At 42.6% G+C, this 25,338-nt stretch overlaps 4 protein-coding genes across 4 annotated transcripts; 2 read left to right on the top strand and 2 right to left on the bottom strand.

Moving 5' to 3' along the window:
• The first annotated feature begins 819 nt into the window (after positions 1-819).
• On the top strand, positions 820-2,811 carry LOC104451221. Its single transcript, XM_039314223.1, has 3 exons — positions 820-952; positions 1,258-1,661; positions 2,465-2,811. Exons 1-3 carry the CDS (start codon positions 820-822, stop codon positions 2,498-2,500), a joined length of 573 nt encoding a protein of 190 aa, XP_039170157.1. The 3' UTR covers positions 2,501-2,811.
• A 1,771-nt stretch (positions 2,812-4,582) lies between these two features.
• Positions 4,583-9,009, top strand: LOC104448031 (geranylgeranyl transferase type-2 subunit alpha 1). Its single transcript, XM_010061802.3, has 8 exons — positions 4,583-4,785; positions 4,917-5,079; positions 5,499-5,659; positions 5,743-5,847; positions 6,289-7,080; positions 7,175-7,355; positions 7,920-8,106; positions 8,465-9,009. Exons 1-8 carry the CDS (start codon positions 4,670-4,672, stop codon positions 8,860-8,862), a joined length of 2,103 nt encoding a protein of 700 aa, XP_010060104.2. The 5' UTR covers positions 4,583-4,669; the 3' UTR covers positions 8,863-9,009.
• A 3,210-nt stretch (positions 9,010-12,219) lies between these two features.
• On the bottom strand, positions 12,220-12,852 carry LOC120294938. The gene has a single exon (XM_039316041.1). The coding sequence runs from the start codon at positions 12,850-12,852 to the stop codon at positions 12,220-12,222; it is 633 nt and encodes a 210-aa protein (XP_039171975.1).
• Positions 12,853-13,986: 1,134 nt separating this feature from the next.
• Positions 13,987-24,752, bottom strand: LOC104448033 (serine/threonine-protein kinase CTR1). The gene is made up of 15 exons (XM_010061804.3): positions 23,198-24,752; positions 22,462-22,760; positions 22,164-22,308; positions 20,972-21,087; positions 20,479-20,681; positions 18,883-19,326; positions 18,756-18,796; positions 17,953-18,021; positions 16,862-16,962; positions 16,682-16,766; positions 16,500-16,598; positions 16,348-16,416; positions 15,584-15,715; positions 15,293-15,387; positions 13,987-14,330 (listed from the first exon to the last, which is right to left on the bottom strand). Exons 1-15 carry the CDS (start codon positions 24,074-24,076, stop codon positions 14,228-14,230), a joined length of 2,880 nt encoding a protein of 959 aa, XP_010060106.2. The 5' UTR covers positions 24,077-24,752; the 3' UTR covers positions 13,987-14,227.
• Between the last annotated feature and the right edge of the window lie 586 nt (positions 24,753-25,338).

The raw sequence follows: 25,338 nt of genomic DNA, 5'->3' as shown, positions 1-25,338 counted from the left end.
CACTTCGAACTTTTATTTCAAACAATAAGGACATTTAAATGGTTATTTAAAACAATGTTCATTAGGACCCTTATTTGAAAAAATGATGACATTTCAAACCCTTATTTGTTGCAAACAAACTAACTTTACAACTTGTTCAACTTTCGGGGGAATCGGATTTGCTTATAGTTCTGAATGAATACAAAGGAGGGAGCCACCCTATTTATACCAAAAAAAAACTTCTCTGATTACAACCGTTCATCTCCAACTCAATCTGACAATAGAGATTGATAAGAAATCTCTAGAATGCAAGTATATTTCCCGTTTTAACCCTAAAGAATACCCTTGTGTACATTTCCCATATTATCATTAAGAATATTTCTAGAGTAATCAAGAAAGATCCTTAGACGTTTCCAAACTTGCCCAATTATCTTGGATAATTCCTCGCAACATTATGTTTTGAGACCTCAGGATGTTACACCAGCATGGTACTTGCCCTCGTTAGCTGCACTTTTGGAAAGTTGTTACGACCTTTATCATGGAAGTCTTTTAGGTACATCTAAGAACAACAAATGATTAAATATCTTTCGATTGATCATTTTAATAGGTTGAGTAAGAGAATGGAACCTCTGTGAGTGCCTTCTGTTGGTTTTAAGCTCATATTCTGAAGCATGAATCATGCAGGGAGTTTACTTTCTGCAGAATGGTTCTGTTTAGGCAACTGCAGAATCAACTTAGCTTGCCTCCCTTAGTAGAGTAGGGGCTTGGATTAAATATTTTTCCCTTTTGCACTTGATATGTTTTTAGATAATGTGGAACTTCGGGGGATGAAATGCGGAGATGCCTTTGAGAGCTTACATTTGCAGGGCAAGGAACCCCGTCGTTATACAACATCAGCTCAATCATCTCTTCATCAAGACACTGCGGCCGGCCAACCAACTCCTTTGCCAGGAGCTGGCCTCGTCATTTCCCTGTATCCAGCCTAGCACACTAAGAAAAGGGCATCACGGGTAGGGGTGTGCAACCGGACCAGGTCAACCCGGTTCCCGGTTCGGCCCACCCGGAAAACAGGGTCGGGAACCGGTTCCGGTTGAAACCGGTCCGGGAACCGGTTCCCAAAGTTCAGACCCTGTTTGAACCGGTCCGGGAACCGGTTCCGAGGGAATACCCACCCGGGAACCGGATCGACCGGACCGGTTCGGGAACCGGTTTGAGAACCGGTTTTTGGGCCCAAAAATTCCGAAAGACAAAACCCTAGTCGTTTCTCTGTATCTTTAGTCTTCACTCTCACGCCGCTCGTCGCTCTCAGCCTCTCACCCGCCGATCCATCCGAGCGCTGCGTTGCCGATGCTACCTCCGCTCGCCCACCTGGTCCCGGCCATCCTCGCCACCCCGGCGCCGTCGGCCTCGGACACAAACGTGACGGCGCTCCTCGTCTCGAGCGGCGTCATCAAGACGCACCATTCGGTGCTGGACAAGGGCTTGACGGTGTTCGCACCCAACGTGAGCTCGTGTCGCTCCTGCTGTACCACGCGGTGGTGGACTACACCCCGATCGGGTCCCTGAAGACGAGCAACGCCCTGATCAGCACCCTCGCCACAAACGGCGCCTGGAAGTATGATTTCACCATGAAGACCACCAGCGACTCCATCGCGCTCGACACTGGGGTCGACTCCTCACTGGTAAGAGGCCATTTCTTCAACTTTTTTATTAGACTCGCCCTTCTGGCATTACTGTACTCTATAGACTCGCTGCTTTGACATGATAATGAGCTAATAGAATCGTTATTTGTTTCACCGGAGTCTGGACTTGATGCTCTATCAGAATTAATCTCTCCCCTAGTGTTGCGTAGCTCGTTTCGTAGACAGGAATTTACCCATCTCAAATAGGCTAATTCCTCGACTTCATTTAACCGACTCATTTGTAAACCTTCCACTTGTTTACACAGGTATTCGTTTGTATGTCTAAGTAAAGAAGCCTCTTCTTTAATCTTTGCCACTATGTCACTCTAAATAAACCAACAGGAGCATGATGAGCACATCACAGGAGTCAAGTAAAAAGAAGAAAAGCTCTGTACTTGTAACAGAAGATAAATAGGGCAAACACAAGCAGAAATGGCAATATAAAAAGATTCTTTTCTTAATTAGAAAAAATTGCAGTCTCCTGTATTTGTCCCAACATTCGACCGAGTTAGAATATATACAGAGGCCAGCAAAACGGAACATGTTAGGGAGTCGAATTCGCACAATATGTCGGGATCTTGTTTCCATTTAGCCGTGTCTTGATCTTGCTTTTTTTAACATCGTGGTTTCTTCTTTTGGTAGGATTTGAAATTGTGTATTTATGAGAAATCTAGTTCTTTAGCATTCTTAATTCAAAGTCCTCTGTGGTTGGCATAGAAAGTATGTTGGATGAATTTTTAACCATTATTTTTCTGGCCATGCAAAATTTATACCTTTGAAATCTTGTCATGGTTTGGCTGCAGGATGAGATGTTAAGACAGAGATTCATGGTTTACTAGCAAGATGTGAAATGTGCATGTTCAGAAAAATTTTGCAAACCAGGTTCCAATATTAACAGGGGTAACCATGTTCTTGTTCTTGCTGCTGTTTCTGTTGCTGTTAACATCAAGTCAAGGAGGGCAAGTGGGTTGTGGTTGGCTTTGTCAGCCTGATTTATCGTTAATTGTTTTGCTAAGATTGAGGTTATCAGAAGAGAAATCAGTGTTATGTTGCCTGACATTGGTGTTTTATATCCTAGAAAATTTGACTTCAAAGATTGTTCTTTGTTTGGATACTTCATTTTATCCGCATATTTGGATACTTCATTTTATCCGCATATCGGAGTGTTCATTGTCCTTTGGATTGGAGTTGTTCTAAGCATCCGATTCAATCTTGCCACTGAAATAGGACCCTGAAAAGAACTCTTTCAATCAGATGTTCTTTGGAGAAATAGATTAGCAAAGATTGACCGGTAGTCAGAGAACACGGGTTATTAAGCTCTATGACTAAGAGTTTACTGGTTCCCTAAGTTTGCCCTCAGAGGTCAGGATACATTAGGCACCATTTGTTTTACTTGATATGTCGTGATTTCGATAGATCTATCCTTCACTAGCGAGGATCCATATCATTTTGGAGTATTCATTGTCTATCTCTAGATCAGAGATTGTTCTGAGCTTACATTTGATTCTTGCAATCAAATTAGAATGCTGAAGAAACACCTTCATGGTTTACTAGCAAGATGTGAAATGTGCACGTTCAGAAAAATTTTGCAAAACAGGTTCCAATATAAACGGGGTTAACCTGTTCCGGACCGGAAAAACGGGGTGGGCGGGAACAGGGTCTAATGCAAACGGGGTAGGGAACGGGGGTCCAAAAAAAGAGAACCTAGGTTATAACGGGGGTCGGGAACGGGGGTCCAGGTCTAGACCCTACCCACCCTGGACCCGATCACCCCTAATCACGGGGATCAGAGGGGGTCCCCACTCTTTCGAGTTGGCCGGGGTTTCCCTTGGGGATCCTATCCTGTGTTTCTTCCCCTCACTCACTTGCCTGTAAATGGCTTGTGGGGAGAAGACACCCTGGGATATCCTATTCAGGGTGGAGCAGAACCCGTCGTTATACTGCATCAGCTCAATCATCTCTTCATCAAGACACTGATTTTATTGGATCGATTTGAGAGGACCTCCTCGGAAATTGCACTTGCTTTAGCGCTTCCGGACTTTTTGCACTTGCTGCAGCTTCTCGGTACTCATTACTTGATATAAGATTTGGGAGTTCACATTCGTGCGAAAGAAATGCTTGGGCTAGTCTATGCCGCGCATGAGTTACGTGACTGAACTCAAAGGGGGGTATTTCTTGAAATGGAGTTGGAAGCAGAGGTGCATCTTTGCAGACATGAAAGAAAAATTGGGAAGATTGTTGAGTCCCGTCTGCCATGATTATCTGTTCGAATATGTGAATGTCCAAGCAAAGAGCTACCTCCATGGGTATAGGAATAGAATACTTTCTTCTTTTTTTGGTGGGTTTAGATGCAGTTTCATGAAATTTGGGATGAGCGGTTGGAGGTCTTATTCAGTCCAAGAACTTACCTATCAAAACAAATTCCTCGACTTTTAGAAGCTTCTAATATATCTTGCATACATTAGAACATTTATCACTATCTCAAAGTTCTTTTTAGGATTTATTCGAGACCTGGCCAATTTCCCTTTTGAGTTGTTTCATTTTTAGTTATTTGTATGACAAAGAGATCTCCGACCTCACCCTTGGAATACCTACAAGACGAGTTAGCTTGTTCGTGGCTGCATTCACCCCGATAGTGATGGCGGTGGCGCCGGGTGGAGAAGAGATCGGTTGAGAGGCAACACTAGACGAGAATAGAGGTGATCAAGCCCATGAGGGCGCGAAGTAACTTATATAGAGCTACCGAAGAAGTTCAAGTATTAAATTGAAATGGGTTTAATAGGTTATAAATGAGTTTATAAAGCATCTTTATTTCGTAAATCTATTATATAGATCCACGAAATTTAGCATAATTCATTTAAATGTTTTGGGATTATTCAATAAATGGACCCATTTTTTACGGGTCCGGTCAGAAGACACTCGGATTCAAGTTCCAACAGCTTCCTTAATCCTCTCTCCGTTCACATTTCCCGCCGCCGCCGTCGTCGTCTCGCCGCCCGCCGGAAAAGATGCACGGCCGGCCTCGGACGGCGCCGAAGCCGGAGGACGCGGCGGCGTCCGCCGCCAAAGCTCAGAAGCTGCGGGCCCTTCAATCCCAGTTCCTCTCGTATCACCACAGCCGCATGTACTCTTCTTCTTCTTCTCTCTCTCCCTCGCTGAATTCTCATTTTCCACTTGCGAGATCGAAACCGTCGCGCGATTAGGGTTTTTTTTCCTCGGAATCGATCGATTGGTGATGCGATGTTGCTGTGGCAGATACACGGAGGAGGCGCTCGACGCCAGCGCCAAGCTCCTGGAGATCAACCCCGAGTACTACACCGCTTGGAATTACAGGAAGCTCGCGGTGGAGCACCGCGTCGGGGAGTCCGGATCGTCGCCGGAATACGTGAAATCCATCTTCGACGAAGAACTCAAAGTGGTGCGTTCTCTGCTGTTCTAAGCTTTTCTAGGATGTTTCGAGAGGATCCGAAGTTGGTCCTGCTGCTTGTCCCGCATCTGGGCTTTTCTTTGCTGCTTCGAGACTCAGGTTGATGCCTCAAAATTTCGCATTTTGAGATTAATTCGCGGGATAATGCTTTAGCGATTAGTGGATTTCCGGTTCTCCTCCTCTTGAATGCGATGTGGGTTCGTTTGAGGTTGTGAGTTTTGCCTGCTGTTAGGAATCGGGAATGCAGAATTTGGCTCTTACTCAATCTTCAATGAGATTGTCTTCTCTTGCTAGCTCTAGGAGCGGAGTCTACGTATACCAAGCCTCTTTAGCTTTCATCAGATTATGGTACAGTTGCAGGTATGCCTTGACAGCGCATGACTTGGATGTGTATGAATTATTTTTTGTAGGTCGAGAATGCGCTGAGACAGAACTTTAAATCTTATGGAGCGTGGTATCATCGAACATGGGTGTTGAGCAAAGGCCACTCGTCTTTAGATCATGAATTACGGCTTTTGGATCGGTTTCAGAAGGCCGATCCTCGGAATTTCCACGCGTGGAATTACAGGAGGTGGCAAATTTCATTCTGCAGGATATGTAAATCACGATAAGTGCATCGCTCTTATTGTCTCTTCTTTCGAAATTTATTGCCAGATTTGTGGCAGCACTGCTGGGCAGATCCGTGGAGGATGAGCTGCAGTACACAGAAGATTTGATAGGAAACAATTTCAGTAATTACTCTGCTTGGCATAATCGTAGGTAAGCTTGTACGGTCTCCGTGCAGCATATGTTGACTGTTGTCAATTACACTGCTAGGAAGGTCATTTATGAACTTATAATGGACTTTTACTGGAATTATAATATAATGAATGGTGGGATCACTTGTTTTAGCTGACTATTTCTCCAAAATTCTGAGGAATTCGTTTCTTTTGTGATAGGGACCATGTCACTCCCTTGCACTTCATATGAGTTAGGTAATTATAAGAATGTCAACTAATTAGGGTCGTCTTTATTTATTTATTTAAACATGTGATCCTCAAAATTAACCCCTCAGTTTATTCTTCTTGCTGTGCATCTACCATGTGAAATTTTCTCTGCCTTTTATGCAAATTAGAGAGAGAAATACAATTGCAAGTTGATTTTAATTGCATTTTTTCAAACTCATGACCTCATCTCTCACCTGGTAAGAGATTTTTGCAGTATGCTGTTGTCAGAGATACTGAAGAAAAAGGAACAAGAGTCATCTTCTCAAGATGTCATAAGCAAGGAGTATGAGTTTGTACTCAATGCGTTATATACTGACCCTGATGATCAAAGCGGTTGGTTTTACCATCTTTGGCTTCTTGATCAAACATTCAAAGTCAAGGCTCCTTTGCTCGTATCTTCTTGGCCTGTTCCTGGATTCGATCTCGTTGTGTCAAGAAATGTGTCGTTTGCTGATCATCCTTTGTCTTCATTCTCTGAGTTTACTGTTGCTTTAGAAAGATTTCCTGTTGTCCTGTATTTCAATCAGAATGTTGAAGGTGTAAACTCGTCAACAGTTACCATTCAATCTACATTTGTTCAGAATGAAGATGTTACATGGAAGCCATTGTCACTCCAGAATTCCCCGGTTTCTAAAGTTTGGGTAGGATATCTTGATTTATCTGGTGTAGATCATCATTCTTCAGCACCCTATACTGTTGAGATCAAGCTTGGACATCATCAGGGCATCATGTCATCAAATGGTCTACAGCTTAGTATTCCTTTTGATTTATCATTTACAGTAAGTGTAAAGCCATTGGAAACCCAATCTTCTAAAGATGAGAAAGTGGCATGGGAGGAGGACAAGTTTTGTGCTTGTGAAACGCATTTGCAAGTCGCCATTCCATGTCTTTGTTATGATGGAATTACAGTGGACAACAAGTATGAGCCAACAACTTCAGATTGGCAGATTGGAACTATAGCTGAAGAGATAAGTCAAATTAGAAACTTGTTGGCCATCTCAGATAGGTAAACCTGATCCCAAAGCTGGAAAATTATAACTCTGATCAGACTAACTCTGGTTAACTAATGATCTGTCTATTATGCTTATTCCATTTTTCAGCAAAATTGGGAAAATCACACTGGCAAGATTGTTGATGGCTCATGATGCAATGTCATCTCCATATGCTACGAAAACTGTTCATGCTGAAGAAGTTCTTGGGTTATACAGTGAGCTGATGAAATTGGATCCATCTCACTATCAATACTATAAGGATGAGAGAAGCTTAGTTTTGTTGCAACAGGTAATTTACACTTTCTTTGAATTAGATCTTCCAGGAAAAGCATGTCTTTTCATTCTCAGTAATGGGAGGCTGCACATGCATTTGTATCTTTGAAATGACTGTTGTTTTGAAAGGATGACCTACTTTTGTGTCTGTCATTGCCTCATTGCTTATCTGATAGTTCATTGCAAAAGTCAAAAGGCAAGAAGCTGGAGTTCGTTGGTATTTATTATAGTCTAAGAGATAAAGTTTCTCCTGTCAACTATTTGGATTCTCATGCTTATTCAAGTGTAACCAAGGTGGGTATAGCTTGTTTCTGGCATATGAATTGGTGTTTCCCAAGAATATATCATATTTATGAGATATTGTGAAGGGCTGCTGTTGTTTGCACATTATTAGGCAATAAATTTCAATTTTTTCACATGATATGAAATTTGCAATGGCATTTGGGAGGTGTGCACAAGTTTCAATGAGACTGATGTTTGACTGTAACTGAGGATTACCCCATTGTTCTGTGCTACTGTGAATGAGAATAAAATGAGCTAAGAGATTAACATTTTTATAATTCTGTACGTGATACTGCAGCTGCTTTCCAGCAGGGAGACGCTGTTGAGGTACTGCTTTTGCTACAGAGGCATCACTTCGCCCAGTGCTTATGGACCCATATGTCTACGTCTGAATAATCAGTCAATATCTCGAATGGGATCATTTGATAAACTGTTATGGGTTCAATTGCTAGACCTTAGTGACAACGAACTTCATTCAATTGAAGGTGAGATATTATAGTTTCTTTTTTGACCTTTTTCTTTTCTATTCTCTTCTTTTTTTTTTTTTTTTCTTTTTTTTTTTTTTTGGGGTGAAGCTAACATTTCCCTTGCTTGTCTTTTCCCATCTACATGAGCCAGGGTGAGTGTGTTCATTTTGTTTACAGTTCTCTGCCCATCAAATCAGTGGTTCATCACTTTACTCGGCACGTGAGTTAACTACTGAGCCAGTACCTGTGCTTAGGTTAAACTGGGTCAAAATGTTGTTCAAAAATTCAAATCGTTTGGGCTATTCAGGTTTCTTTATCTTATCTAAGTGGAAAAAGAATAAAATAAAGAGTAAGCTTTGCACTGGTTCTGTTTCAGGAATGGAGGCTTTGCAGCTTCTTCGTTGCTTGAACCTGGGAAGAAACAAACTGCGGAGTTTCACTTCGTTGGACCCTTTGAGATATCTGCGATCCTTGAAGGTGCTGAATATTTCTCACAATGAGATAGGGTTACATTCTATAGACACCACACGCTACTCGTGCTCTGCTTCTCCTCTGTCCCATAATGGAGAAATTATCTGGAGTGATGATGTTTTTCCCCCTGAAGATGCCGATGTGACAAACTATTGGGAAGCTTTTATGGTGTTCAAAAGTTTGGAGTTGACACAATTAGATATTGTAGGAAATGCGGTCACCAATGAAAAGTTCAAGTCATTTTTGCTGAAGATTCTGCCGAAGCTACAGTTTCTGGATGGTCAGAATTTGCATCAAATCTGAATTTACTCACAGTTCCTGAGGTTCTTGCTTTTGCCTTCTTTTCTATACGGCTAGTACATCTGCGGATCTCTTTGTTCTTTACTGGAACTCATGGGGACTTTGCATTTGTTATACAAACGTACCTTCTTAGTTTCCTTTTTGGCCATTCACCTTCTTATCAGACATTCATTCCCTCGATATAACTCATTTCTACGCTTGGGTGTGTTCAGTGACGAAATTTAACAATTCAAACATTTGTAAGGGGAGAAAGATTACAGCACATTGTGCGGTAGTCTTGGTGATAGATAATTGTTTGCTATCAAAGAAATGTAGATGGATGATAGCTCATGACTACAAGATTAATGAAGAGGGCCGACATCTCTCCCCTGGTGAGTGTTGGTAGTTCTGTGCCTTGAATCAGGGAATGCCGCCGTTGCTGGATTTAACAATGAATAATTTCGTAACTTCACAAAACGGCTAACCAGTCAATGTGCCAGACACCACTCCAACTTGTACATACAAATCGTCACCTCGATTAAAGCGATTGAACAGGAGGGCAAAATTGGGTGGCAACAAGATATTTGATAAATGAAGGCAATGGAATGCAACAACTACAAAGGGCAGGCGACCGACCCAAATTTAGGCGCGTACGTCCACTCCTTGGGAGTTAAAATTCACTATGACAAAAGAACCGAAGTAAGTTGACGGACGAAAGTCCAAACTATCCTTCAACAATCGAACCCTCCTCGAATAATAACAGCAAGCAATTCTACTCTGGTAATGGAAGAGCTCTTTTTCACCATTTTTTTTTCCGCACATGATGTTTTAAACTTCAGAACCAACACATCTTCATAGAAAGCAACTCAAAATTAGCCATTGAAGCTGTCTGGGGACCCAAAACAGAAGGAACCAATGCGAGAATGTCATTCCTCTTTCAACACATTCCATGAAAATGCAGTTTGAGTCGTTTGTCTACTGATTCATTATCCAACTACTCACGATGCTTGGGTGCCAGCAAGTGTAAAATGAGCAGTAACTGTCCAAGCCAATAAAATAAGCAATGGCTATGCAGAAGAATTGACCAGAACTTCCAGCTACTCTTGCAGTGTTTTCCTCAGGGTGTCGTTGCGATGCTGTGGTACAGATCATTCCAAAAACTTCTTTCCATAGCATGACAAGTGTTGTGCCAGATACCCAGAGGTTCACAAATTCTTGAGGAAAAGTAAGAAATGTTTCCTAGTATTGAAGTTAAGATGATAGAAATGGAGTAAATTTGGAGCAAGTCATCCAGCTCTCATCATGAGAAACCTTTCACATCTTTCAAGTTATGGAAAAGCAAAAGGAGATCGAGTATCATATGTAAATTGAGCCACAAAAGGCACACAACAGTTCTCCACTAACTTATGCTTTAAAATGAACCAGGAGCACTCATGATTTGCAGAGAAAAATTGCCTTCCTTCCAAGCCATATTGGGATGAGGAAGAAGCAGGTAACATAGAAAAGAAGCTGCACGATGTCCAGAAAGGCAGTAGGGGACTGCTAGCAGCTGGAAGGAATGTATGCAGGGAAGTTTTCAACCGTGCAACGTCTAAAGGTGGCTAAAACATATCCCAGAAAATTGTAGGTGCTTCACCCATGATGAGAGAGAAAGCAATAATTTCATGCGTAACGATAGCCTCGAACTCATCAACCGGAAGATGAGGGTCTCAAGTTATATGATCTGCTAATCTATTCCTGATGTCGGAGTTTCATCGGTGAACTTCCAATTCCACTTCAATTAAAACATACAAATACCTCTCTATTCCAGATATTTGAGATAACTTCAATGGCAGTCATAACACCGACCAATTCTTCAGATAATAGTAGTATATAACTAATATCGAAAAGCAAAATGCCCCACGATTCATTATTAAAGAGTTGGCTGTTATCCAGTGAGGCAGTGCTGAGGTAAAGAGCAAATATGCTTTAAACCATCCCCAATAAGAACTTAGTAGTACCCAATCAAGCAAAAATACAGAGACAACAGGCAACAAATTACACCACCTGAAAAATTTGATTAGTGTATCCTATTACCCCGATTATCCTACTGATCGATGAAAGTATTTCACAAAAGAGATCAACAGTTTCCACTCAGATGCCATACTGCTGAGACCTCAGAGAATGGTCCATGATCTTATGCGCTGAAGAACAATTGCACAACCTGCAATATCAGAAGCTGAAAATGACATTTTCATGTCATATTCCAACGCAAGTTCCATTTTTCGCACTTAGAAATCACATGAGTATGTGCCTTAGGCTGTGTAAAACATGTTGATCGATATTTAGCCGTCTGCAAGGGAAGAGAACTGTGAATGTGGGATGTCTTGTTAGCTCCACAGCACCTCTCCTTTCCATCTCCATTAGTGGACTACCTTAATACCTTTCTTGAGGGAATTGGGCAGGCTAAAATGAAGAGCTACTTGTTTTATTTCGAATAACTAATTAATCATCAGAAAGGTATATTCTTGTCATTTTGCAACTCAGGATATATGAACTTATGAAGGAGAGTGGAATTGAGTGAATTCAACAATCTTAACACATATGTTTTACACATGCCCAATCAACTTCTGTGGCTCTTCACATCCTCTGGTGAAGATATGACGAGATTGCCTTCAGTCTTAACCAAATGACAACGATCAATTCAATTACCTATCTTAGCACAATTCGGCCTCATATGGTTAAGCTCAAACCTTGAGATTTTTAACAGTACAAGAACAAGTAAGCATTCATATTGTGCGTTTCAAGTCGAAATTAAGTGAAACGAGAAACAATGCATCTCTAAAAGCTTCTTCCAGAAATTAAGATCATCCATGTAAATTTGAGTAGGGATTGGGGAGTTGGATTAGAACAGACAGGTCCCTGCTCTTTTACCACAGGGAGCAAGCTGCTAGACAAATTTACATCAATGCACTAATTATTTAGTTTAGTCAATAAGGATGCCAAGGCGTTGAGGATTTTAACTCTGAAACAAGCTGCAATTTGTCTTGCTTTTCTGAAACGGACATGATGAGAACTGATAATTGGCAGCCAAAAAGAGGTGGAGATAGAACAAAACGACCAATCCAAATCCAAAGCTCCAACTTTCCAGTTCCAAGCTCGCATGTGAGCATAACTATACTTGTCAGAAACTATAAATCACACCTATGAAAGAGAACAATCTCATTGAAAAGCAAAACTTCATTCATTCATTAGCGTTGCAATACAATTCAATTACACCGAAACCTAACCACTTCGCTGACTCAAAGTGCAGCCCCTCCTTGATTACAACATAGAAGAGAACCAACAGAAGAGAGAAATTATAGTCAATCAGAAAGGAACCACGCGTTGCAAAAAGACGAGCTATGAGCCCAACCGGTCAAGAGCCTCTCGAGCGGCTGCGAGCGTCGGCTCCATCTCGAGCGCCTCCTGGTAAGCCTTCACGGCCTCCTCCTTCGATTTCTTCGCCTCGTGGCACTGCCCCAACAGCAACAGCGCCTTGGCGCCGCAGCTCAGCTTCACGGCCACAGTCAAGTCGTCGATGGCCGAGTCGACGCGGCCGCGACGGCTCAGCGCGAACTTCAGCTCGGCCCTCCGGAACAGCGCGTCCCCGCGCTCCCGATCGCTGAGCGACCGGGAGGCCAGCGGGGAGAGGGCCACGTCGAGGGAGTCGAGGGCGGAGGTGCGGAACCCCTGCAGGTCGAGGGCGAGGGCCTTGAGGATGTGGGAGGCGGCGTCGCGGGGGTCGAGCAGGATGGCCCGGTCGGCCTCGGCGGCGGCGTCCTTGGCGAGGGAGGAGGCGGCGGAGCGGGAGGGGGCGGAGCGGGCCTGGCCCAGGAGCTGGGCGCCGCGGACGAAGTGCTGCTTGGCGCGGAGGCCCTTGCGGCCCCGGAAGCGGAGCTTGGAGAGGAACCGCTGGGGGATGTCGTGCATCGCCAGGAACATGAAGACGGTGACCAGCATGATGCCGGCCTGCAGGAGGATGTCGTACCACATCTTCGCGCGGTCGCTCTCCGATCGGGGGCGATTTCGCTCGTCCGGCGACTTGCTGCGACGAGATGGAGGGAGTCAAGTTCGTCGCTCGAGATCGAGAGATCGAGAGAGAGAGAGAGTCCACACGGTAAGGAATCAATCGCCGTCCCGTTTCGCTTCTTCTTTAACTGAATGAAAGCCAGCCCCGGCGGCGGTCAAAGAAGGATCCTGTCGAGACGGCACAATAGACTAGGCGGGGGACTCAATGCTTTGCTCGGACGAACTTTCTTTTCTTTTTTCTTTTTTCTTTTTTTAATTGGGGTAATGTGGACTTGGCTTGGTGGGGCCCAATTTCCTTCTATCGTCCTTCGAATATAATATATATATATATATATTTTTATAATAATCGATCCATTTTAAAAGTGTGTATTTATATACTTATTTATTAATATCGACCTTTCATTTAATAACTCCGGAAAGTGTGCTGTCGTTAGCTTGGCGGTCGATCCCATTGTGCGCGTGGGAATCGCCGCAGCTACTCATCCATTCAATAGGAACGCCGCCCTATGACCCAAAAAAAAAAGAGGAACGCCACCCTAGACAAATGAACAAGGATGCAATAAGAAAGATCCGACCGACGCGTGATGGTCAATTTGTGAACTCAAATTCCATTTTGTTTTTTTCATACTTTACCGACAGAGACTTCAATTTCATATCAATCAATCAATTTCTAGTGCAGAGCCCAGCTAAAATTACGTTAAACCAGCTAAAACTGGCATTAATTGAGATTAAAGTCGCCCACCTCAGGAATATTTGAGTAAAAGGTTTAAACTGGGGCCTTTCCTTCATGTGGAAAATTCCCTAATTCCGGGGCTCTATTTGAGCAAGAAAATGAATTTTATAACAATTTCGAAAGTGCACATGCTAATATGATGGCGATCGGGTGTTCAGGTGTTCTGCTGTCTCCTGTTCATCGAACTTTGCAAACCGCATCCACGACTCACTCACAGGCCACCAGAAATCACCGTGTTGCTAAACCGAGCGAAACTACAATAATCTGCTGAAGCAGCTTATCATCAAAACCAGAATTCGACCGAAGTACCTCAGACTCGATCGATCCGGACTCTAAAGTACAGCTTGCAATAAAAGAAGCAGTGCTCGTGGGAAGAGGCTGAACCCCAGAGAATCATATGGATTAAATCAAATGCGTACGGCAGTTGTTCCCTCGAGGCAGTTGTAGTGGATAGACTTTGAATAACAGCTAGGCCGGAGAAATATTTACAGTTACCTACCACCAAAATGTATGGAGTCCAGGAAACGCCGAGGATCAGAGTTACTGCACTAATTAGACATAACCCAGATCCAACAAGCTTCGAGATGCAAAAAATACTTAAAGCTTCTATGTGGTCCCACTTCCCATTTGGATGAACTGCACCGGAGACTTCAACAGCTTCTTCAGCGAGTTGACAATGCTGGCAAACGATGGGCGCTGAGCAGGATCGCTGTCAAGGAAATAATCAAATGTTTAGACCAACAAAAGTTAGCAGCTAGGCAATTCAGGTAGAAACCAAGAGATTATTGGATGTTTCCAAGCCAGACAATACTGGTTGTTTCCAACCATCGATGTTGAGATGAACCGCCTTGTGAGACAACAAAACAGAAAGGGAAGGAGAAAAGGAATAAAGCTCCAGTCTGGGAAAGTTCTTCTCTTCTTGCACCAGGAAAGCATCTAGAGGCAGTCCACAGCGATAATATACGTCCGCAAGCGCACACACTATTTTCCCCAATCAAAGCGGCATGGACATTAACCGACACGCTACTATGAAAGACGTTCATCCAGTCCCTCAACAAATTGCTCTTTTATATTTCACCCTCTTTTATCATCTGGCATTTTTTATTCCTTCCATGATCTAGACTCCATTTCCGCTCAACTCAAAAAGGTGGTATTTCTAGTTACACCTAGTCCAAAACCAAGGCTAAGTTCAGCTCACTCTGAGAATGTCCGATGACCTTGTAGAATAATTACATGGTGAGCACATGGTGTGGCAGGCAGCCGCAGCCACAGCCACAACTCTTATACTTACAATGGCAACCTTGGGGAATGAACAAAAGAAATTCACAGATGTATAATACAGAAGTTTGAAATCAAGCAAGTTGAATCTTAAAAACCAAACAGGGACACTTTACTTATCGCATCCATTGGGACAAAAAGAAAAGCTCTAATGAGAAATTTAACCCTCCCGACAAATATATTCATTTTCATATGATGTATGAGCCAGGAAGTTTAGAATGTGCTAGTGTCTATTATTCTTAGGGGCAGGCTTCATTCTGCCTAACACAGAGAATTTTCAGACACAGAAAACCACATTGATCTCTCCCCCTCCCTCTCTCTCTGTAAGTCCAGTGAAAATCGAGCTCTTTATACAAAATGGAAAAGGAAAATCAAAAGGCTTAAAGCTCTTACTCAGCCCAGCAAGATTCCATCAAAGAAGCCAGCACAGGGGAGGTATTCTGTGGAATGGCTAGTCTTCTGTTCTGGAAAGCAACAGCCCCGACGACCTGTGGGTTTGCACCATCAAAACCAATCAAAATGAAATTAAACAAATTAAGAAAGAGAAGCTTCACAACGTCTATATTCCTATAACTTTTGAGCGGTGGCAATGAAGACTGCAATAACCAAAACAAATGGATGGAAAGAAGATATAGAGTGAACCACCTAACTGGCAGTCCATGGATATAAATATTATGTTAATACCTGGGGAGGGCTGAGTCCACTCCAAGGCTGTTGCAATGTCACAAGTTCCCATAAAATCACTCCAAAAGAATAAACATCAGATTTCTCATTCGAACGCTCACCCCGAAGAAATTCTGGAGCCATCCACTCGGGCTGAAAATAAAAGCAAGATGGTCACACGCTAATTGATGCACTAGGAAGTACATTCGCAACCTACAAGATTTTCCATGCAAAATATGATCCAAGGAAGAAACGGGAAAAAACAACAATCACAAGAGAAAGCCAGACAATGTGAATCAGTCATTAACTCCTCACTGGGAAATGGAGAAACCCTCAATGTAATTGAAGCATAAGTCAAAACTTAAACAATTTCTGGAAGATGAAGAAATGGATTTGCATCTTTTGAAATATATATTTCGATGGTTTAAAATTTTTGTTGTTCCTGCTACAGCCAAATGGAACAGCTTAATCAACTGATATAACCCACTTACTAGCACAAGCAATACTTGATGCTTTCTACTATCTTATGGCTGTTTATCTGCCTAAAAGAGAATTCTTTCCCTGATCTTCTTATGTTTATGACTAGCAGATTTAAAGGCAATAGAAAATGGACAATAGATGCAACAGAAATGGAAATCAACATGTGAATGATGCGGGCGTGGGAGCATGTGTGTGCATGTTTATGTGCATTCCTCTATGCGCGTGGGTGCACCAAGCACGCACGCACGCACTGCGTGCGTGTGTGTGTGTGTTAGTATGTGTGAGAGAGAGAGAGAGAGACTCACTGTTCCCGCAACAGATTTTGATGATATAAATGTGTTTGCTTTAAATCTCGACAGGCCAAAATCAGCTACCTGTAAATCCAAATAAGAGGTTAGAAGTAAGCCACCAGGTGGAACTTTAAAATCAGAAGTACGATGATAATTTGGATGATTACCTTCACCGTCCAGTTTTTATCAACCAGCAGATTTGGAGATTTTAGATCCCAGTGAACAATGGGAGGACTCAAATTATGGAGATAATTTAACCCCTTGGCCTGTTATAAAACGTGATGGTGAGTTAATTTTCCCCTGAAAGCTTCATAGAAGTAGAAGCAAGAATTTTACATATAATACAGACCACATCCAATGCCATTCGTAACCGTCTTCTTTGATCCAGCATCTCCCCAGAAGCTGGTCTGTGTATAAGACGATAAAGACTACCCCTGCTCCGCAACATAAGAATCATGAGATGGTAAATGACAGAGACTCCTTAAGATGGATCGTACCAAGCCAAAATAAGTAAAACCTAATAGATTACCTAGGAAGATACTCTGTCACTATCGACAGATTCGGGCTCTTTGTGACTGCTCCCATGAAAAGAACCACATTTGGATGCCTCACGCGTTTCATTATTGCAACCTTAAAAGATATAGATACACAAATCTTAGTTTAGGGATGATGAAAACATACATAATGATTTTGAACAGAAAACCTTTGCATAATGCACGTAAGATTATTCATATACAGGTATTCCTCAGAGACACGTGCATCAACCAGTAAAAATGAAGAGATAAAGCAATTCAAACAACCAAAATAAAACACAAGCAATTCTCCCTAGCTCACACTTTGAAATGGCCATTGCAGCCACATGGCTTACTTTTGTAATTAGTTTAATATTAATTTTTAAACTTCCTTATAACCGAGAATTTTACAACTGCAACTTGAACTGACTTCACCTTTTGGAATTAAAATACTCGGAGATCTTTTTCTTTTTCTTTTTTGGGTCAACATACTCGGAGATCTTTGAATGCTTAGTTTTTTTCCATGTTAGTGAAAATCTTCAATTCTGAAACTTCTATGATGTAATTTATCAAATCAAGATTGCAACTTGGAATGTCTGCATCTTTTTTAACTTTGACAACTCAGAGAGCTGTGAAACCAGTGCAAGATGAATATTTTGATTTAAACTAGGATAAAAGCTACAGAACAAAAATGAATTTGCATAAGAACACAAACATCGAATTGTCCTAAAGTCCTACAAAATGTGGACCATAAACATGTATATTTTTCTAGGTTAGTTTCAATTCAAGAATTTTAACTTCAAAAGGTAGAACCATGAGAAAAAAAATATTAACAGCCACGCGATGTAGACCCAGTTAGCGAAATATGCAGAAAGCATATACCACTCTTACTTTCCCTTGGATCTAATTGACCTCAGAAATCCAGAACCAGAACATGTGCTCTCGAATGAATATAAAATGAATATCAAGGAAGGGAAGAAAATGAGAGCAATAGAAAGAGCGACAGCAACAGAAAAAGACATACTCTTGAGGATGACAGTTTGTCATGAAGACATTAATTAAACAACAAAAAAGCTAAGGTGAGACAACAGATCGGAAAGGTACTTACCTCTCGTAGAAACTCCTTCAACTGATCATCATGAAAATCCTGCAATGATAGAACCTTGACAGCAACATCCTGCATTGTATGAGTGGAATCACTATATGAAGCCAGCTAAGGGCTTGGCCTACATAAACTAGCCCGGTTTGTTATGGTTCCTCTTCCTAAAACAGTGTTGTCCATTGGCAATTTAAAAAAAAAAATAAAGGAAAAAGATAAGAGAGAAATCTTGTCTCAGACTACTTGTTTTCTTGTACTTGGATCTCCAAGTTTTTGGAATGTTCCAAATTGCACTTGAGCATCCAAATCGGGGTCAATACCAGCAAAAACATCTCTGAACAAGGTTCTAGCACCATGCCAAATGTGTCCGAAGAAGAAGAGCAGAGCAAACGAAGCATGTCATGTGTACTATTTATCTTAAGTTCTCTATTTTAGAAAACAACATTGGTCCTGGCCTGATAGGATAGCATCCACACATGCTCCAAGAACAGGATCATCAGTGATTAAGTGAAAAATTCAAGTTCCTAAAACTTGCTGAAACTCTAGATTTCCCAATTGCAGTTCTAACCTAAATAATATGATAAGCACGGACTTCTTCTGCTGGAAAAGGACCAAATAGAAATCTATAGAACTTATGAGCACAACAATCACAGAATGCGATCTTCTCTTAGGCAATCAGAATTTTAGGAATAATAACTGTGTACAGCATTGCAATAAGAATAAAAATTGAGCACAGGATTGCAACTCCTAGCAGCATCAACTATAAATAATCTTAATGAAATAAAGCTCTATATGCAGATAAGGATGCTAACCGATCCATGCCACTCTGCCCGATGCACAGTCCCAAAGGAGCCTGCAAGCCAATCAAAGTATTTATATTCATGCTACATTTATGTAACCGAAAAGTGCAGAGTGGACAAGAAGAAAGAGAGCCAATACCAGCGCCAACACGTTCCTTAATATGCAACTCTTCCCATGAGATCTCGAGCCAATCCATTGCAAGCGAAGGTTCAAGATTCACATATCTTGGAACAGTAATTGCAGCAAAGTCGCCTTTACTCCCCAACTCCTCCAACTCCAACTGATTGGAGAGACTTACATCAGGTTGCTTGGTTGTGTCCTTGGAACTTTGGTTTCCAGCTATACTGATCTCTTTTTTGCAAGTTTGGTGCATGATATAATTTCCCTGAACTTGCTTAGGAGAATCGATTGTTGATGCTCCAGTAGAAGCATCCAGAACTTCAGACACGTTTAACTGGAGACTGGATCGTACTGGATTATCATACATGCAACAATTTATATTATGTTTTAACTGCAAAGGCATTGCCAATCTTTCTGCTCCTGAACAAGCCATCTTCCCTTTATCACCTTCTTCCCAAATGCCTGTAAGAGATTAACAGTGCAGTTTTACCTTTCTTAAAGCAAGCATACCTTTTTATAATGCATAACGTGCAGTGGGTTGACATTAACATCAATCAAAAGATGTTGCTTAGGCAAGTTATGATTGTTACATTCAACATCCATTTGAAAAGCAAGACTGCAACAACAGTACTAATAAAAGGGTACAACTCCACAAAGCACCTCAGGAGCAAGAACCAGAGGTGAGAAAATGCAATCACAAATTTCATTATCTAAGGACGTGTTTGTTTGAGTGAAAGAACTTGCCACAATATAGTTTTCTAAACTTTCACGCATGATTTGCTAATCAATCAACAGAAAACCATTTACATTCAAAGAAAATTTGTGAGCTTAAAGTTAGGATATAAATTCCCTAACTAGAAAAGGGGTAACATTTCCTGGAAAAGGATTTCCCGGAAAGCATTTTCTTTTATCAGGAAGTTTTCCCCAAAACAAACACATCCTACATGGTAGAGGAAAAGAAGGGGGATGGATGCTGTCAGGGTAGATGAGGCTATTATCTGAACCAAATTGAAGACTTCATATGCATATGAAAAGTACAGAATTTAAACTTGAATGATTTCATCATGACCAACAGCTATTTCAGCCTGCTGACAACCATTAGATAATGAAAGAAGAGTGATCGTCTGTTTTTCTATACTTACTGAAACATTTGAAATCAAACAGAAGCTTGTGTAGGAAATATGCTAACCAAAGGAAATAGTTAAGAAGAAATGCGAGATGAGAACTAACCATGTTGATGAGATTAACTCTTTACAGGCCCTAGGCCTGAGGTTGAAGTCTCACCCCTCAACCTACCCCACCTTTTTTTTTTTTTCGGACAACTACCTTAGTACCCTAAAAAGACACAAAGATCTGAAGTTTAACTAATCACAAAGGCAGAAATATTTAGTTGATTTAGTTGACCAATTTATTCAGTTATTCAGTGAGGGAGAAAAGCCAAAATCAAATCGATGAGAAGTAACCGGCAGGTTAAATAAATTTCACCACAGATGCTCTCAATTATTATCTACATTACAAAAAGCTAATCCACTTCCCTAACATGTTCATACATCCTTCAAGATTTCCTTCATTGAATATAGATATTGTAAGTTCGAGGTATTCAAAACTGTATACCTGAATGGGCATCATCAGGAAGACCACATCGTGCAGAGCTTAAAATTTGACATGATGAGGCTTCATCCATATAAGGTTGTTGAAAGTCTCTCAGATGAGAAATTTCAAGTGGTGATGGCATCAAAGAAAAAAAGTACCCATTGATTGAAGAATCAGGACCATGCACATTTCCTGGTTCCCCGACAAGATCCACCACATATTCCCTGGAAGAAAAAACATAAACCACAATAACCAAACTTTAATGGGGGCAAAAGTTGAAAAATAAATTTTTAAACACTTGCAATGCCTCAATTGAAAGTCACCCTAATGAGAAGTTCACGACCCATGAACTACGAACTATAATGATGACATATGTAGAAGAAAGTAATCATCCAATGGACAACAGTGGAAACCACTAAAATGGTTTTAATGAGTTAAAAGTTCAAACGAAAGTCATTCTTACGATATCCATTTAACAGGAAGAAATCGAGAATCTTTCAGTCAGATAAATTACCTAGATAGTTGCCTTTCATCTTCAATTTTGACAAGACAAGATGACTGATGATCTGTCTTACAATACATGCAACCTCGAGCTATCCGACAAGGTAACCCAATGTTGTCCGCCAATTTCTGCAAGTGCAATAGCCATTGTTATTTTTGTGAAGTTAAACACATATCCTCACAACTAATTACCAGGCCCAATCATCTCTGCACCAAAATAAAAAAAGTAGAGTGAGAAACAGACAGGGAGAGGGAGGAGGGAGGGAGGGAGCACCTTTGTCTTAATTTAATTTCACCAAAGTGTGTAGCTAAAAGAGACCATGGTAAAGAGGCTCTAAATTATCTTCAATTTCCCACTGATACAAGCATCTACATAGTGCATCTATCGTGCACTTAAATAGTACAGGACGTTAAAATTACTAATGCTTCTGATCTCTTTTCTTAGTGATGACCTCAATGAAGCATTCAAAGGGTCATGATTGAGTCTAGATGTATCTCAAAAAGTTTAAGTAATATATCTTAAAACTCCCGATGCAGAGTTAAACCACAATATTGCACTATTTCTAATTAGATTATACTTCCCCAGAATGAAAAGAGGAGTTTCTCCCTGAAATTACCCATTGTGAACTGCATGTCCTATAACGATTCATTAATTCGCTGGGCCTCGCTGCAAGTAACTCCACTAACAGCCTCTAACCATCATCCTAACCAACTGTTCTACCATCATGGCTGTCACTTAATACCTCCCTATACATCGTAAGTCAATTGCATAGTGGCTTGTACTGTCCAACAATCACTGATGGCAGTAAAAATCAACAAGTAGGGTGTCTAAGCTTCAATAACCCTATTTGTGTTGTACAGTGAATAGTATTTTCCAAAAGTAGTTACATGGCTATCATAGCATTCCTACTTTTTCTTATGGCACAATAGTGCACTTGTTACAACTAAAATGTTCTTGTTACATAGAAGCTATAGCAGTGATTTCAGAAAGCATCCTCTGAATATTTTGCTTTAGGAAAACCATGTTAATAGATCTGCCAAATGCAATCTTTTCTCATGCAATATGTCAAGCTCAAGATTAGTGCAATCTTGCAGCAATAAAGAAGAGTATCTTTAGCAAACACACTTCTACCATAGAGGTTCTATGAGGACGATGGAATTGTTCACTTTTTAAGTAGGACTTACAAATAAAGTATCCTTCTTACCTTGAAAAGGATGGCTCGATGTCTACAGAGACCCATAGACAGGCTACCAATGGGAAAAACTATACACTTATTGAAGTCCTTCAATCTCTTGCTAACCACTTTCCAGCGCTTGTGGAGATCACCTTGCTCCCCTGGGAAATTTCCCCTATATAATTTAACAGACTTTTACAGACTAAACATTAGAGAAGCTTTAAATGGCTTGATCTTGACGGTGCCATGCTCTCTTCCAAGGAAGCGTTGCCTTCTATGAACAAAATCACTTAATTAGATGGCAGCAATGGAGAAGGTTCAGACATACCCCATCGAGATGGCAACGAGCTTGCCTAGTCTCTTAACCAGGACTAAAGTATTCTCTGAATCAGAAAACAATTCTTGTGCTTTATCTTCCAACTCCTTAAGACGTGAATCCCCGCGTTTATCAATAAGAACAACTTCCATAGAAGGCTCGCCGGGTTCCACCTCTTGGAGCGACATCAATGATGGCAGCCTTCTTCCCTCCTCTAAGTCGTTGCACATTATCCACAGATATGGATTCATGCCCAGTATGTTATAGAACCCATCAGATATTTTGTCGGCATATGATAAGCACCCACTAACCTGGAACAAGCAAAAGATCATATCCATCATGAGGTTCGACATTGAATTTAAGTTGTTGTTCAACTTTATCCCAAGTCTAAACAAAACCGTAGGCGCTTTAACAGAATAACAGGTGAAGAGTAATCCAGCATTTAATTACTTGAATGAAAGCGGAGGACCTCAATTTCGGAAGCCTTGACCCGGATTTATTACAATGTGCATGTAAAAAGATGAAATTTATTTCCTACGAAAGACTCGGACTAGTAAGGTGTGATGTATACCATCCCCTCCTAAGACCAAATTGATAAGCATGTTGCGAGAAAATTGTTTCAAAATTGTCTCAATTAAATTGTTTCTTATATTATCTTGGAACTGAAGACATATCAAGCACATGCGTAATCTTCTAAACAAGTTCTGGGGGGTAAAAAAAAAAAGGAAACAGCAAAGGCCAAGCATACCCAGAGACGATACGAGACGGTGTCTGCATTGGTACAGTCCTCCTGCGTGCTCGCTTGCAGAGGTACGGGCTCAATAGAGAGACTCGCTTGCGAGGTCAGTCTCCTAGCCAGAGTGAGTTGCAGGTAATAGCTCTCTCTGGTTCTCTGAGCCAAGCTCTTCTTACCACGCCCCTCCTCCTCCTCCTCCTCCTGCCGCCTCGGCCGAGTTGACTCGGTTCGCAAAAGCGAGTCCTTAACATCGCTGGACGCATTCCCGTCCAAAGTCGTCCCCGAGAAAAAGCTCGCCGCATAGCTACTCCCGCTCGACAGCCGCGACAAGGACACCTGCCGGTCGAAGTTCCGGTCGACGCTCCGGTCCCGGATAGCGTCCGGGACGGCGACGTCGATCGGAACCGGGGCCGGCTCCGCGGGCGTCGGGGGCAACAGAGGCTCGCGGTCGCAGTCGTCGCTGGAGGAGGACAGCCGCGATTTCACGTGCCAAGACGACGACGAAGATCTGATCTTCTCTCCTTTTCTCTCAGCGAACCAGTCGCAAAAAGTCGCGAGCTGTTGCCTCTTGCTCTTGTGCTGCTTGCCGTTGATGCCGACCGTCTCGCCCGTGAAGAGATCGGATGCAGGTGGATATTTCGCGACCGCGCGCTTCGAGAGCGACTTGCCGTCGCTTTCGACGCTAAAGCCGTCCCTCACGGCCCCGTTGTTGACGATGCTCGCGAAGCCCGTGGACGTGGCGGTGGTGGCTGGGACGGACGAGGTAATCTTCTGCTTTTCGTGATCCGACAGCTGCTGGCTGTTGGCAGATGCATCGCCCCCTCCTCGCTGATGCTGATGCTGATGGTCCGGAAATTGCCTCGGGAAGAAGTAAGTCGTCCTGTGAGGCATTTTTCCACCCTCTCACGAGCCTCACGAGATTCGGAAGATCAGTCAACACTCAACGCTCCCTCTCTCTCTCTCTCTCTCTCTCTCTCTCTCTCCCTCGCGGCGACTCCGCGCGGTCGAACCTAACCGACAATGGCGACGAGGAAACGGCCGGCGAAGCGAAGCACGCGAACAGCCAACACACGACCCCGATCGAGGAATCTTCTTCGACGACCGAATGAGTACGTATTCCTGAAGGCCTCGACTGACCTCGCGGAACCGGGGGGCCGCGTCGGGACCGGTCCGGACCGACGTGACGGCGGCGGCGACGAACGAGTGCGATCGCGGCGATCTCAATGCCCGAGCTATGCCGCTCACCGACTGCACCGCGCGAAGAGGCCGGAGAAGACGGAGCCGAGCCGAGACGAGCCGAGCAGAGACTCCGGTCGGAGGTGGACGGGGACCTAGAGCGACGCGGCGATTCGCGGCGGCGAGGAGATGGACACGGCGCTCTCGTCCGCGCGAGCGAGAAAAAGAAGGAAGACTGGGGAGGGGAGAGGAGGGAGGCGAGGTGATGTTGTCGTTGCCGGGCGCGAATTCGCGAGCTTCGTCTGTGGAGTGCACACGTAACACTTACAACGCGGGCCGTTGCGACACGTAGGGGGGGGGGGGGTGCGCAGTGCGCACTCTGGAAGGCGTTTTCGGGGGATAAGCTGCTGCGAGAAGAGGAGCGATTATAATATTCGGGGGCGCTTAAATACGGTTGGGGCTCGGGACTCGGGAGGGAAAAAGGGGGAGGGGAGGCCTGAAATGTCGTTATTGCCCCTTTCGTGCCCCGACGAAGAGGCTTTTTATCGAACGGTGGAGATTCGCTAGAGGTTGCCGAGTTGGAGCATCCTGCGGCTGAGGGGGATCGTCACCCGACTTTCCATATTTGTATTAAATTGTCGGCTTCACGTAACTAACCGGTCGTACTATTTTCATGTCATGCATTGCATACGGCTTATTTTGTATTTAGAATTTCGAATGCCCCTCTTATAATTAGCGCCATACTCTCTATCTATCAATCGTCACTTGATGCGTTGCGTCGAATAAATAAAAAGGAAAATTCCTCTTAAAGGATTTGCGTGAACCGGATGTCATGTTTTGGAAATGCACGTAAAGGCAATATATTTGTGCTGCTTAAATTGAAATTTGCTCCGGATAGAATAGAGGCACATCGGTCTTCGTAAATATCATAAATCATAAATGGGTTATTTTAGCTAACCAATTGTTTAGCTATATAC

Source organism: Eucalyptus grandis, chromosome 6 (assembly GCF_016545825.1).
Source record: "Eucalyptus grandis isolate ANBG69807.140 chromosome 6, ASM1654582v1, whole genome shotgun sequence".
Lineage (NCBI taxonomy): Eukaryota > Viridiplantae > Streptophyta > Magnoliopsida > Myrtales > Myrtaceae > Eucalyptus > Eucalyptus grandis.
This window is presented reverse-complemented; position numbering and strand designations above follow the sequence as displayed.